The sequence below is a fragment of the Rhinatrema bivittatum genome, chromosome 11 (genome assembly GCF_901001135.1).
Source record: "Rhinatrema bivittatum chromosome 11, aRhiBiv1.1, whole genome shotgun sequence".
Classification (NCBI taxonomy): Eukaryota; Metazoa; Chordata; class Amphibia; order Gymnophiona; family Rhinatrematidae; genus Rhinatrema; species Rhinatrema bivittatum.
The window spans coordinates 50,611,406-50,625,064 of record NC_042625.1 but is presented as its reverse complement, the minus strand read 5'-3'; the positions used below and the strand labels follow the sequence as shown (position 1 = coordinate 50,625,064).

The following is a 13,659-nucleotide window of genomic DNA, read 5'->3' as shown; positions in this document are numbered from 1 at the left end:
TAGAGAAAGATTGCTTTTGTCACAGTCTTACTTGTAAGTGAGGTCAGTCTTTTCCCAACGGCCTCCTGAGAGCACAAATCTCTTTTGCCGGTTTCGCCCATGATGGCCATCAGGCCGGACTGGGAAATCAGGCACACCACAGCGGGGTGGGTTCCACTGGTTCCTCTGATCCTGATCAGTGCCACCAAAGAAGTTCTTGGGAGGGAACAGATACTCCTTGACACTGTGCGGGGACAAGATCCTGGAATTCTGTTTTTTCTGGAGTTTCCAAGGCCAGTCCTGAACACAAGGGAGCAGTGGACCAATGAATTACTTAGCAATAAACCCTAAGGTAGCTGGTGTGACCCACCCCAATAATGATGAGAAATGAATCACGTCTTTCTCATGACCTGGTAACCCACATCCATAGACTTTTATCCTGATTGTAAAACCTCAAACTTGCTTTGTTACCACCTCATTTAAAATACAATAATTAAAATAAGCCATATCATCCACAAGCCATATTTCTTCCTTACTTACCATCATGGTACACCACAGAATCTCAATTCTGATTGGTACCATTAAACACAAGGCCTATTACACAATTGCCTGTTAAATGCAGCTATCTTGTAGCTGATAAATTAAACATTTTCAGAAAATAAAGTCTTTTTTTCAAGTTTAAATTAAAACATTAGTTCTGGTCATAATCAGAAGAAAACTATAGGCCAGTCTGGGGAGAAGGAGAAAGTAAGACAGTTGTAATTAATGTGTGGCTCACTAGTGAAGGTGAAATTACTTCTGGATCAGTAGCTCCTGCTATGTAGGACTTCATAGGAGCATGGATGCCATGGACTGAGTGCCATGTTTACTGAACAGATGAAAAGATGGCTTTAATAGCACAGGTGCACAGTTTCAAAAATAAAGTTTGCAAACTAGTTTGATGAACCTGCAGAAAATCTGAGCGATGATGCAAACTTTTGTCAAAACTATAAAGCTAAAAAGTGATGTGGATTCACTGAATCGGTGACTCTGCATTAGAGTTCAAGCGGTCGCCTGTTTCCAGGGGTCTACATCAGTGGTCCCCAACCCTGTCCTGGGGGCTCACCAGCCAGTCGGGTTTTCAGGATATCCACAATGAATATGCATGAGAGAAAATTTGCATGTTATGGAGGCAGTGCTTGCAAATTTTCTCTCATGCATATTCATTGTGGATATCTTGAAAACCCGACTGGCTAGTGGGCCCCCAGGACAGGGTTGGGGACCACTGGTCTACAGTGCTCTGATTTTACTGGATTGCCATGAGTTGGTGAATCAGTATTCAATCAGATTCCCCACAGATTTGCTAGGAAATTGTTTTTTAATTCACTTCTGCAATGAATCTGAGGAACATAAAAAAAAATTCTGTTAAACTAGATTGAAATGTATTCTGTTTGAGTTTTACTTCAAATTGTTTGCACTTTTCTACAAAAGTAAATGAAGTTATGACTATAACAGGGATCAAATGTGTCATTGTACATTTTTTGATGATGATGTCTGAGTGACTAAACAAAATCTCTGTGAAACTGAGACTGTAATAAATCAGATTGACAGACTAACAAATTACCGGGACCAGATGGTATTCAAACATTAAACTGCAGACCTGTTTTTGGTGATTTGCAACCTATCATTTAAAAAAGCCATGGTTCCAGAAGACTGGAGGATGGTCAATGTGACACCAATTTTTGAAAAGGGCTCCAGGGATGATCTGGGACAAACTAGACCAGTGAGCCTGATGTCAATGCCAGGCAAAATGGTCAAAGCTGTTGTTAAAACAAAATTACTGACCACATAACTAGACATGGTTTAATTGGGGAACGTTAACATGGGTTTTGCAAAAGGAAGTCTTGGTTTACCAATCTACTAGATTTTTTTGAAGGTGACAATAAACACGTGGATAAAAGTGAGCCGGTTGATATATTGTATATGGATTTTCAGAAGGCATTTGAGAAAGTCCTTCATGAGACACTGCTCAGGAAATTGGCAGGTCATAAGATCAGAGGTAATGTCCTATTGTGGACTGGTAACTAGATAAAAGACAGGAAACAGAGAGTAGGACTAAATGGTCAGTTTTTGTATTAGGCTAGGGACAGCGGATGTGAAGAATTTCAGTATATGGGGGAGGAATAGGCTAGGTTCCCCCCCGAAAAGTAGAACACTGTGAGCAGGGACTGTGATTTATAGCTTAGGACCTTTTGAAACAAATCTGCACTGTGCATGAGCGTATACTACACAGTATAAAAGCTTTGTTCCCAGTTCCAAATGCAGAGCAGATGGAAGGAAGCTAGATGCAGATCTGATCTCTTGAGCAGTTTGCCCTAAAATCAGGGCAGAATTCCTTAAACCCTATACCAATTCCTTGAACTGGGGCTGCATCACTTGCCTGTTGGTGACTGGGACAAGGGACATGAGCCTATGATCTAGTGAGTTGTTATTTTATCATTCTGTTTATGCTATTCAGTATATAAACATGTTAGTGTTGGAAGATGGACCCTTGGACCAAGATAAGGTTGATGCCACCTGCAGAAAGAGGCCCCTCTGCATGTCCTCGTTGTTGACAGGCAGTACTAGGTGATGAGGAGACCCAACAGGACCTTCACCAATACCAGCCCTTGTTTCCCGCAGGTTGAGCTCTTGGGTACAGGTCTCTAGGCAATGAATCCAAGGATGATGATAGGCGAGGCAGAGTCCAAAGATCAGGGCAGGCAGCAAACAGACGAGTCCAAGAGGAGGCCAGAGGTCAGGGCGGGCGGCGAAGAGAGCGGAGACTCGCTACTAAGAAGAGTTCGACCTGTCACTGAAGCAAGGATTAGCAGCAGGGGCTGTCCCTAAATAGCCCCAGGGGTGACATCATCATCTGGGGCTGCGGGAAGCTTTCCCACTGCGCCCCTTTAAATCAAGAAGAAAGCCGCATGCGTGTGCCTAGGGACAGCTGTACGGTGGCGGTGGCAGCTTCGGCTCCCTGCCGCACCGGGAGGAAGTGGCAGCAGCGGTTCTCCAATGCCGCGAAGAGACGAGGGCATGGTCGGCTTGGCGGAGGGTGAGAGAGGCGGGTCGCGTGTGGCCAGCCGTCATAACAATTAGCAATAGTTTTGGTTTTCTTTTTATAACCTTTCCTTATGCACAGATGCTATATTTGTTGCCTGTGTCACTTGCTAGTGGCATTTCCTCCATCCTGATATATTTCCTAGCACATATTTTGTATTATAATACTGTGTCTGTGTCTCCTTCTCCGCATGGCTCATGGTCTTTACAGTTTTTGAAATGGAAAAAGGTTGTTGGTGGAGTACTCCAGGGGTCTGTACTGGGACTTGTGCTATTTAGCATATTCACAAGTGTTCTGGAGAATGGAACAATGAGTGAGGAGACCAAATAGTTTTGAGTCATTAAAACAGAACTGCAGAAGGATTTTGGGAGCCTGGGAGACTGGGCTTCTCAATGGCAGATGCCATTTAATGTGGGCAAGTGCAAAGCAATGCATGAGGGGAAAATAATCCCAGCCACAGGTACACGACGCTGGGCTTCATGTTAGAGGAGTCTCTACCCAGGGAAAGGACCCCAGAGTCCTTGTGGACAATTCCTAGAAATCTTCAGCTCCGTGTGCAGCAGCAGTTAAAAGGGCAAATAGAATGTTAGGAGCTATTTGGAAAAGAACGGTGAACAAAACTGAGAATATCATCAATAAAGCCTTTGTATAAAGCACGCTGCAACCGCACTTTGAGTAATGCGTGCAATTCTGGTCATCCCATTCAAAAAAGATTTAGCAGACGTAGAGAAGGTACAGAGAAGGGCAGCAACAATGATAAAGGGATGAAAAGCTCCCTTATGGACACAGGCTGAACAGATTGGGGCTCTTTCGCTTGGAAAAGAGAGGACTGAAAGGGGATAGGATTGAGATTTATCAAATCATGAAGTAGGGTGGAACGGGTAAATAGGGAACAGCTATTTACCCTTTCAAACAACACTAGGACCAGGGGACGCTCCATGAAAGTAGCCACCTGCAGATTTAAAACAAACTGTAGGAAGTATTTTTTCACTCGGCGCGCAATCAAGCTATGGACTTCCAGAGGACGTGGTCAAGGCAACTAACAGATGTGGGGTTCAAAAGACAAGTTCTTGAAGGAAAAGTCCAGAAACAGTTAGCAGCCAGGTGGTCTTGGGAAAGCTTGGCGCTTATCCCTGGGAGTGAGATACAAAAATAGATTACCTACTTGTGCCCTAAACTGGCCCCTGTCGGAGACAGGATGCTGGGCTTGATGGACCTTGTGGCAGCAGGAGCAGGTGTGATCATTACACATGAGAGTAGGTAATGTTAGGTAACTGAGAGCGGGTTTGATGATCTACAGCTGAGGGCAGGGGAGATTATTTTACAGCTCAGGGCCGGCGAAAGCACTAGGCAGACTTAGGCGACCGCCTAGGGCGCCACCGATCAGGGTAGGCGTGGTCTCTCCTTCTTCCCGCCTGCGAGGCTGGAAGAGAAAGCGCCACAGCAGGGTCCCGCGCGGACGGGACGAAGAAGAGACCATGCCGATGCCAACGTAGGTGGGAAGAGTAAGCGCGTCCTCGCCGCAGAAAGGAGCAGGACTGGCCTGGTGCCCCGCGCCGCAATGAAGAGCAGGAAGTGCAGCAGCAGCAGCAGCTGAGCAGCGAGGCCCCGCCCATTCAGGAAGCCGCAGCATCGGCCCCGGTCCCTGCTCAGCCATAGGAAGCTGCGCAGGAAGCAGAGAAGCGTCAGTCCCCGCAGGCTTGACGAAAGGAGGAAAAGCACCGGGGGCTGCTGGGGCTGAAGGGCGAGGCTGTTGCTGTTGGCCTTGTGCCGTCAGGGGAGGAGCAGTGAGGGAGAGAGCATGTTCATGTGTGTGTGTGTGTGTGTGTGTGTGTGTGTGTGTGTGTGTATGAGAGAGGGCGTGTGTGTGCATATATGAGAGAGATGTTATGTTGGTGTGTGTATGCATGTATGAGAGAGCAAGCACGTGTGTACATATGAGAGAGGATAAAGTTTATGAGCAACAACCCCTCTCCTCTCCCCCTGCTAATCCACAACAATTTCAGGGCATCTGGAATTCAAAGATCCCAGGTATGGGCAGCAGGGGATTTTTTTTTTATTTTTATTAATTGTAATTATTGGGTACTCTCTGATGGGTCTGTTTTTAAATAGTTTATTGGTATTTGGAAAATTTGTATAACTTTTAATTACTGGATGCTGTTTTATTTGTCAGCTGTTATGAAATATTTATTCTTATCAGTATGGTTTTACTCTATTGATAATTTATATTTCTTGATTTTATTGTTTGTTTAATGAAGAATGTTTCTGTTTTTCCATTGTTGCACTGCATAAAGAGTCTGGCTTCTTGTGGTTTCCAGTTCAGTTTTGTCTACATTTATAGTCTATGGTGTCCTTATTCTGTATTTGGTGAGGATCTGTCTGTGTTCTGCATGTTCTGTTAGCTTGTAGTTTCTGTATAGGGATCTATAGAAACCTGGTTTGTTCTATTTTTCTAATAGGAGGTGTTTTGGTGTTTTAGGGCCTGGTGTAATATTTGCAGTGTTGCTTTTTCATAGGTAAAGTTATTACTGTTTGAGTGCTGGTAATTAGTACTGTTTTGGTATGGGAGGTTTACAATAATTGTAATATAGTTTATTCATGACTTTCTGAGGACTATGTCCACACCACACAAACATTATAATAGGCCTAATATCAATTCCAAGTGTCCTTTTTACTTTTTTCTGCAGGTTTTTCTGATTGGCACCACAGCACTCCATGTAAATGTTTTTTTTTATTTATACTTTATTAATGTAAAGAATTAAGAAATATGTAAAACAACAATAATCACAATATAATCAATAAATTTTATATACATGATCTAAGTGATATTTTTACCTCTGAAGACTGTACTTTGAATGCTTTTTTATGTTAAATTTTTATAAATGTATAATTTTATTTGTGTGTAGGGAGGCTGTGACCCCGGGAAGGACAGCAGGCTGTAAGTTTTTTCTAGGGTGCCTAATAACCTTGCACTGGCACTGGATATGGTACAGTTATTACAGAGGTGTGATTTCTACACAGTTGTATCTTGTATTATCTCTGCTAGAATTGCCTTTAACTATAACTGTAAGCACTTTGCTTTACAAGCATAGTAATAGTGGTAGGAATGATGAGATGCTCCTCTGCTAGCTTTCCCAGCTGAGTAGGGGCACAGGCCTGTGCCTGTACTGTGTGGGGTGCTTTAGGTGAGGACTAGGGATAAAGTGGAGAATTTCACACCCACTGCTGCTGCTGCTGTTGCTGCTTGGGGCCAGGCTATTGTAAACAGGCTTTCCTTATGCCCTGGAGCCAGGACTCTGTTGATCTTGTCTCATTCTTCAGTCGCATGTTCCATTAAAGCTGTCCTCGGGCCCCTGCAGTCTCTCTCTCTCTCTCTCTCAGATTCATGAAACTTTATTGGCACACATCTGTTGCCAAAGTAATGCATGAAGGGGTAAAAATAAAAGAGAGAAAAATATACTTAGTGAAAATAACTGTAAGATAAAATGATAGGGTGCCGAGAGGAGAATAAGAGAGAGAATTCCCAATTCCCACACCCTGGTGGTGATTGCTCTCTCTCTCTCTCTCTCTCTCTCTCTCTCTCTCTCTCGCTCCGTCTCTGCTTTCTGCAGCTCAGCATTAACTACTTAACAGTGACAAGCAGTTTTTTTTCTCAGCGTGATCTGAATCTGAGATAAAATTCCGGTGGCCAAAAACTTAGCCAAGAGACAGGGGATAACAGGAGGCTGAGTTGAAGCTCTTTGCTTTGTTGCTAGAAAGATATAATTTTATTGTCTAATATCCTAGCAAGTACTAAAAGTGCCCTACAATCGCTGGGCTTCATGGCAAACATGCAGCCACCTCTGAGACGGATATTTCTGCATTTCTTCAGAGGATGTGGATTGAGGCCCGGGATAATAACCTGATTGCCTGGGATCACACAGAGCTGAGATTAAAACTGAAGTCCAGGTAAAGTGTCTTATCAAATGTTACATTACACACCTCATCTGGGGCACAGCTGGGATTAGAAGTGAGGAGAGAGAAAAATGACTCAACCAAAGTCAGATCTAGATTCTCAGAAGTTCCTAACACCAAGGCCTATGTTTGAGCCACAAGACCAAGCCTTAGCTGTGTAGAACGCAATAACCCAGCTAACAAAGAAAACAAAAGGATAAAGCTGGAGAAAAAGTTTCATTCCAGTAACATCCATCAGGCACGCAGAATCTAATTAGGCCTTACAGTTGCAATTTTCCTGAGCAAGAAGCCACTTCTGGGGTGGAATTTGGAAATGTGCATGAGGGGAAAAAAAAGAACTTAAAGAGAACATCAGAACTGAGCTTTTCGAGGGAATAGGCTGCAGCTCCCAGTGCCTGAGAGAAATGGAATGAGCACAGCCTGACACCTGAACGGGACTGGGACCAGTATGCAGGCTGGGCTGCTATGCCACAAGCACAGATTCTAACAAGACAGTAGACGGGTCAGGGGCTGGCTCCTCCTGCAAGGACAGTCGGCATCAGGAGATGTGGTGCCTGCAGGCTCAGGGCTCTTGCAAGTTCATACTAGCACCTGCTCTCCTGTTAATGATTGAGCTGATGGGACTGGGTCACTATAACATATGTGGATTGAGCCTAGAGCTCTATGCAGCTGTCCTTAGGACATTCCTTCAGAGCAGTGGAAGAGTTAATGCGAGAGGAAGATGTGAGCACAGCTGGGATCTCTGGATCCAGAACATCTGGTCCAATATTCCCTGGGCTGTTATTGTTTAATTAGGGAGACCTGCTAAGCACAGGATTCACCACCTCACTGGGGCTGTTTCACTAATGGGGTCACTCCAGTTCACTGTCTGCCTGAAGGCCCTCAGCACATCCACAATATTTATTTAATACAACTCTATTGGTTTATAGGACAGTAGCAGGACATTGAAGCTGAAAATGTCTGTCAAGGTAAACCTTTACTCACCCTATTTAGAAAAGAGTTGTGACACACACAGAGAAAGGGAGAAACTGCCAGCCCTGTAAGTGTGTGCTGTATGTACAGTAAGATGCCTGATTGGTTGCAGCCATGGTCTCGGTTTATGAGAGACAGCCATGGTCTCAGTCTCTGCTCAGTGGTAGCTGTGGCCTCATTTTATGATTAGTGGTAGCTTTGGTCTCAGTCACCGCTCACAGATAGCTCTGGTCTCACTCTATGTTTAGTGGTAGCTGTGGCCTTAGTCTCTGCTCAATGGTAGCTGTGGCCTCACTCTATGTTTAGTGGTAGCTGTGGCCTTAGTCTCTGCTCAGTGGTAGCTGTGGCCTCATTTTATGATTAGTTGTAGCTTTGGTCTCAGTCACCGCTCACAGATAGCTCTGGTCTCACTCTACGTTTAGTGGTAGCTGTGGCCTCAGTCTCTGCTCAATGGTAGCTGTGGCCTCACTCTATGTTTAGTGGTAGCTGTGGCCTCACTCTATGTTTAGTGGTAGCTGTGGCCTTAGTCTCTGCTCAGTGGTAGCTGTGGCCTCAGTCTATGTTTAGTAGTAGCCATGACTTCAGTATCTGTTATAACTATGGTCTCAGCCTGGGTCTGAATCAGCTGCAGTTGATGTCTCCTTATCTGAAGTAGGCAGCGCAGAAAATCCCTGTTTGTTGATGCTAAGCAGCCCTGAAACTGAAGCTCTGTGATCAGTGATCATGAGGAAGGGCTAGAGAGAGGCAAAGTTCAGAAGTCACTGTCTCACCAACTGGAGAGTCCCTTTCAGCTGGACCAACTTCCTCCTGGACGGTTGCACATGGTGAATGCCTGGGCACCACTGTAGTGGCGGCAGAGTTGCTAACAGAAAGCAAAGAGTGAGCCAGTCCTTGCTGTATTCTGCTGAATACACGGAGAAGGGGAACTGCTCTTCTAATGGATAACCAAACTACAAGTCCCTGTGTGTGGTGGAGAAAACCAGGACTGGATCAGCCTATTCCTTATGACATGGAAACAGTGGTAGAGCAAGGGAGGATGGAGAAGGGTTCTCCAGTGCTCGGGTGAATGGTATTGGGCCATTGAGCTTTCCTGCTTAAACCCTCTCTGTGTTCCTTCATACAAAACCCTCACAGTCGACGCATGTGCAGACTAATCCCAACCCAGAGATGGCTACATCTTCTGTTGTTATGGAAGCGCAAATCTATTCCCCCGTTTCTCTTTTTCATCATTGAGAAATGTTTTCAGCCACTGTAGCTATGGGAAAAGCTTAGTTACACCAGACCCCCTTGTCACTCTCTCTCTCCCTCGTGTTCACATGCCAACATGTTGCGTTAAATAACCGCTTAAGTTGTTTCCCTCCAAACCCTGAAAATCCCAGAGGAGTAAATATTTCCACTAGCTCCTGGCTGCTTGTTTATGCAAAGGATAAACATAGCCAAAGTTATCCTGCAAAACTTGCTTGAATTTTTAAAGGCCAAAAAAGTAGCTCAGGAGTGGAGTAATCTCTGCAGAGAGAGGCACCGTGTGTGAGCTGAGGAGATCCTTTCCTGCTCTAGTACCAGCTCTCTTATAAAGCACTTTTTCCTCTCCATTCTCTCCACTTTAAACGTGTGCTTTCAAAGGGTGTGAAGGAAAAGAAGGCTTTTGAGAGGTGTGAGAGTGTGACCGGGGTCTATCCACACGATTTTCAGGACACGTCAGGGGGCACATGAGGATTCTGACAGCTCCGGGATTGAGATCAGGAGATCTACTCCCTACACTGTACTAAGTGGCACCTAAACTGCACATTTCAGAACCACACATAGGAACCAATCTCCCCAGTGCCCCCTGAATGTCTTTCTGCCCTATCAGAAAATGTGCTGTAGCTGGAATATTTTTGCCATTTATAGGACTTAGAATTTACAAAACTGAGACCATATTATTACATTCCAGCTGGCCAGTCACTCCTTTCTCTGGGATGCTGAAGCAGCTTTGAATTTGGGGATTTCAAGGTTCAAAGAGTCTCTTAAGAAGACTGTAAATACTCCATTCTGTAGTAAGAAAATGTGTTGACCTAACTGGCTGCAAGAGAAAAGGGGACAGCAGCTGAACATGAAGGCTGTATCAGTGCCGGCGCACCTGTAGGGTTATAACCCCATGCCTGTTATACACACTGACCTGAACACCTGCCTCAGATCACACACACAGCTCCTCGTTATCTCGCTCCTCTCCCTCCCTCACTTACCACACCTTGAAGACTGGGTGCAGTTCTGCATGCCGTACCTCAAAAAATGTTTTTAAAAAGGTTTGTACACATTTCTGATTGCCAGATCCATTAACAATTATTCCCAGATAAGCTTGGGGATCCCCAGCTCTTACTTCTGGGAGTGAGAAACAGGGTATAGATCTCCCTTTCAATCTGTCAGGTACGCTAAGTGATCAGGATTGGATACCGTCAGAGATGGGATGCTGGACGTTGAGGGGTGGGGTTTTGGGAGGGAAGTATGTTGGTTTAATATGAAAGTAAAATGCCTACTGAGTAATCAGTTTAGGCAGTATATCATGTATAGTGAAATAGATAGATCTGACCCAGCGCGGCACTTCTTATGTTCTTATGTACAGGATGCAGGGCTCCATGCATCATTGGTCTGACCCAGCACGGCACTTCTTATGTTCTTATGTACAGGATGCAGGGCTCCATGCATCATTGGTCTGACCCAGTACGGCACTTCTTATGTTCTTATGCACAGGACGCAGGGCTCCATGCATCATTGGTCTGACCCAGCGCGGCACTTCTTATGTTCTTATGTACAGGATGCAGGGCTCCATGCATCATTGGTCTGACCCAGCACGGCACTTCTTATGTTCTTATGTACAGGATGCAGGGCTCCATGCACCATTGGTCTGATCCAGTGCGGCACTTCTTATGTTCTTATGCACAGGATGCAGGGCTCCATGCACCATTGGTCTGACCTAGCACGGCCCTTCTTATGTTCTTATGTACAGGATGCTGGGCTCCATGCACCATTGGTCTGACCCAGCGCAGCACTTCTTATGTTCTTATGTACAGGATGCAGGGCTCCATGCACCATTGGTCTGACCCAGTGCAGCTCTTCTTATGTTCTTATGTACAGGATGCAGGGCTCCATGCATCATTAGTCTGACCCAGCACGGCACTTCTTATGTTCTTATGTACAGGATGCAGGGCTCCATGCATCATTGGTCTGACCCAGCACGGCACTTCTTATGTTCTTATGTACAGGATGCAGGGCTCCATGCACCATTGGTCTGACCCAGTGCAGCTCTTCTTATGTTCTTATGTACAGGATGCTGGGCTCCATGCACCATTGGTCTGACCCAGCACGGCACTTCTTATGTTCTTATGTACAGGATGCTGGGCTCCATGCACCATTGGTCTGACCCAGCACGGCACTTCTTATGTTCTTATGTACAGGATGCTGGGCTCCATGCACCATTGGTCTGACCCAGCGCGGCACTTCTTATGTTCTTATGCACAGGATGCAGGGCTCAATGCACCATTGGTCTGATCCAGTGCGGCACTTCTTATGTTCTTATGCACAGGATGCTGGGCTCCATGCACCATTGGTCTGACCCAGCGCTGCACTTCTTATGTTCTTATATTACTAATCTATTTTATTTCGCTCCCTTACTGAATAGCAGGATGTGTATCAGACATAGACATTGGGAGGGCAGTTTTAATAAGGGGAAAAAGAAACACTCACCCATCCTATAGCCATTGAAGTTAGTCTGAGTCCACTCTCCTGTCTGCACGTCCATCCTTGTATTTCTTCTGCTCTACTAACATTTGGATGTTTGTGTTTTTGTAGGATAGGTGGAGTGACAACAGAGGTACCAGTCACCATATTCTATCACTAGGGACCTTCCTTTTCATTTTATTTTTCCTGGGAATTTTTTAGTGTTTATTATAACAAGCACAACATTTTTATTTACCCACAAAATGGAATCATTATTTTCACTGAATTCTCCCATTTTTGTCTTTGTTGTAATAAAATATAAACTGAAAATGAAGGTTCTTATCCATCACACAGTGGTGAATCCTCCTCTCTCTCTCTCTCTCCCCAGGATCAGAATGTGGCACAGTCCTTCCCACCTTGAGAGCCCTCTCCCCACACCGATGTTGTATCCCAGTTCGGTGCCTCTCTCAAAATCCGATCTTGAAACAATCACTGCGGTCACAGGAGGATGGGGAGCTGGTATATACCCTTTAATAATAGGATGCACTTCCATCATCTACCCCAGAACAAAACTATGGTGGGAAAGCTCTGTCACGGCTTGTCTGGAGGGCCAGATTTAGGCCCGTGCCTAGAGTGCCAAAGTCTGAAGGCACCCAGAAACTGAAACTCCCCCACTGCTCTTTCATGTCTGGGGGTGAAATCTCCCACCCCCAGTATTCTAACTATGGGCACCATAATCTTAAATCCAGTCCTGGCTGTCTCTCTCTTCCCTTTTTCTCTCTGTCTGTCTCATTTACCCTTTCCCTCTTGGCAGGGTCACTCTCACCCCTCTTGCATCTAAAGCTGACCTTGGGCAATTCTTACTGGCGATTACAAACTCCACTGGCTAGAAAGTAAACCCCATCCAGACCCCAGCCTTTTACCCACATGATGAGAGAAAGAAAACACTATCCGGATCAGAGTCCTTCACCCACCAGGACCAGGGAAAGCAAATCCTGTCCGAATCCCAGCCCTTCACCCACCAGGACCAGGGAAAGCAAACCCCGTCCGGATCCCTGGCCCTCACCCTGCAGGGATGGGGGAATGCAAACCCTGTCCGGATCCCTGGCTTTTACCCACTGGGATGGGGGAGCAGCGGCTGGAATGTTTCTAGACTTATTTTGGGCTGCTTTGGAATGTGCTAAAGATTCCCTGCAGAGGCAAGCTAAAAATATCTAAAAAGGACTCGCATTTCTAAATGAGCTGATGGGAAACAGGTGGGGCAGCGAGTCCAGGAACTGCACATCTGCAGGGCTGTGGAGCTGCAGACCATCGGAAAGAGCCAGAGGGAAGGACAAGGGAAGACTGGAGGATGAGACCTCAGCAGGGGAAGGTGATAGAGGCTGAGAAAAGGCAAGCAAAACCACAAGCAACACCAAACTATTGGAGAAAGAGAGAAGTGCAGCTCTGTGAGAGGAGGACTTTACTCACCAGAGCTTTGGGAGCTGGCACTGCCTGTAGAGAGGGCATCAGGAGGATGGTGAGGGCTGCAGCTGCTGCCAGGACCCTGGTCTCTGCCATCCTACGGGATCCCTCAGGCTGCAGGTCTTTGTCTGTCTGTGCACATCTGCCAGAGAGGGAGCTGCCCGGCTCTGCTAAGTGAGTGCAGGGCTGTGTCTCTATTGTTGGGAGATGCCTGGCTCTGGCTCCTGCAGTGGGCAGGGATGTCCCGAGGGTTTTATACTCCCGGCTGCCTTTTGTTCTCCCTCTTCGAATTACAGTTTTTATGGGCTTAAGTGACACATCTCAGTAACATGACGTGTTGGCTGTTTGGGAAGGAGGAGAGGGCATGTGATGAGGGGATGTCAGGGCACGGCCCCGGGGGGGGGAGGTGGCGGCGGGGAGAAGCCAAAAAGTGCTCCTGGCTTCACTGTTAACTGTTTCAGAGCAGGTGGGAGTGCGCAGCCCGGGAGGGAATGAGGGTCTCAGGAGTCTGC

At 46.0% G+C, this 13,659-nt stretch overlaps 1 protein-coding gene across 1 annotated transcript in view; it reads right to left on the bottom strand.

Annotated features, from left to right (window-relative positions):
* Nucleotides 1-13,437, bottom strand: part of MMP11 (matrix metallopeptidase 11) — a 32,118-nt gene extending 18,681 nt beyond the window's left edge. The window contains exons 1-2 of the mRNA XM_029571494.1: nt 13,154-13,437; nt 32-279 (exon numbers count right to left, since the gene is read on the bottom strand). Of these exons, the coding sequence (XP_029427354.1) occupies nt 32-279; nt 13,154-13,243 (338 nt within the window). The 5' untranslated portion in view covers nt 13,244-13,437. The remainder of the gene's footprint in view (nt 1-31; nt 280-13,153) is intronic.
* Nucleotides 13,438-13,659: the final 222 nt, after the last annotated feature.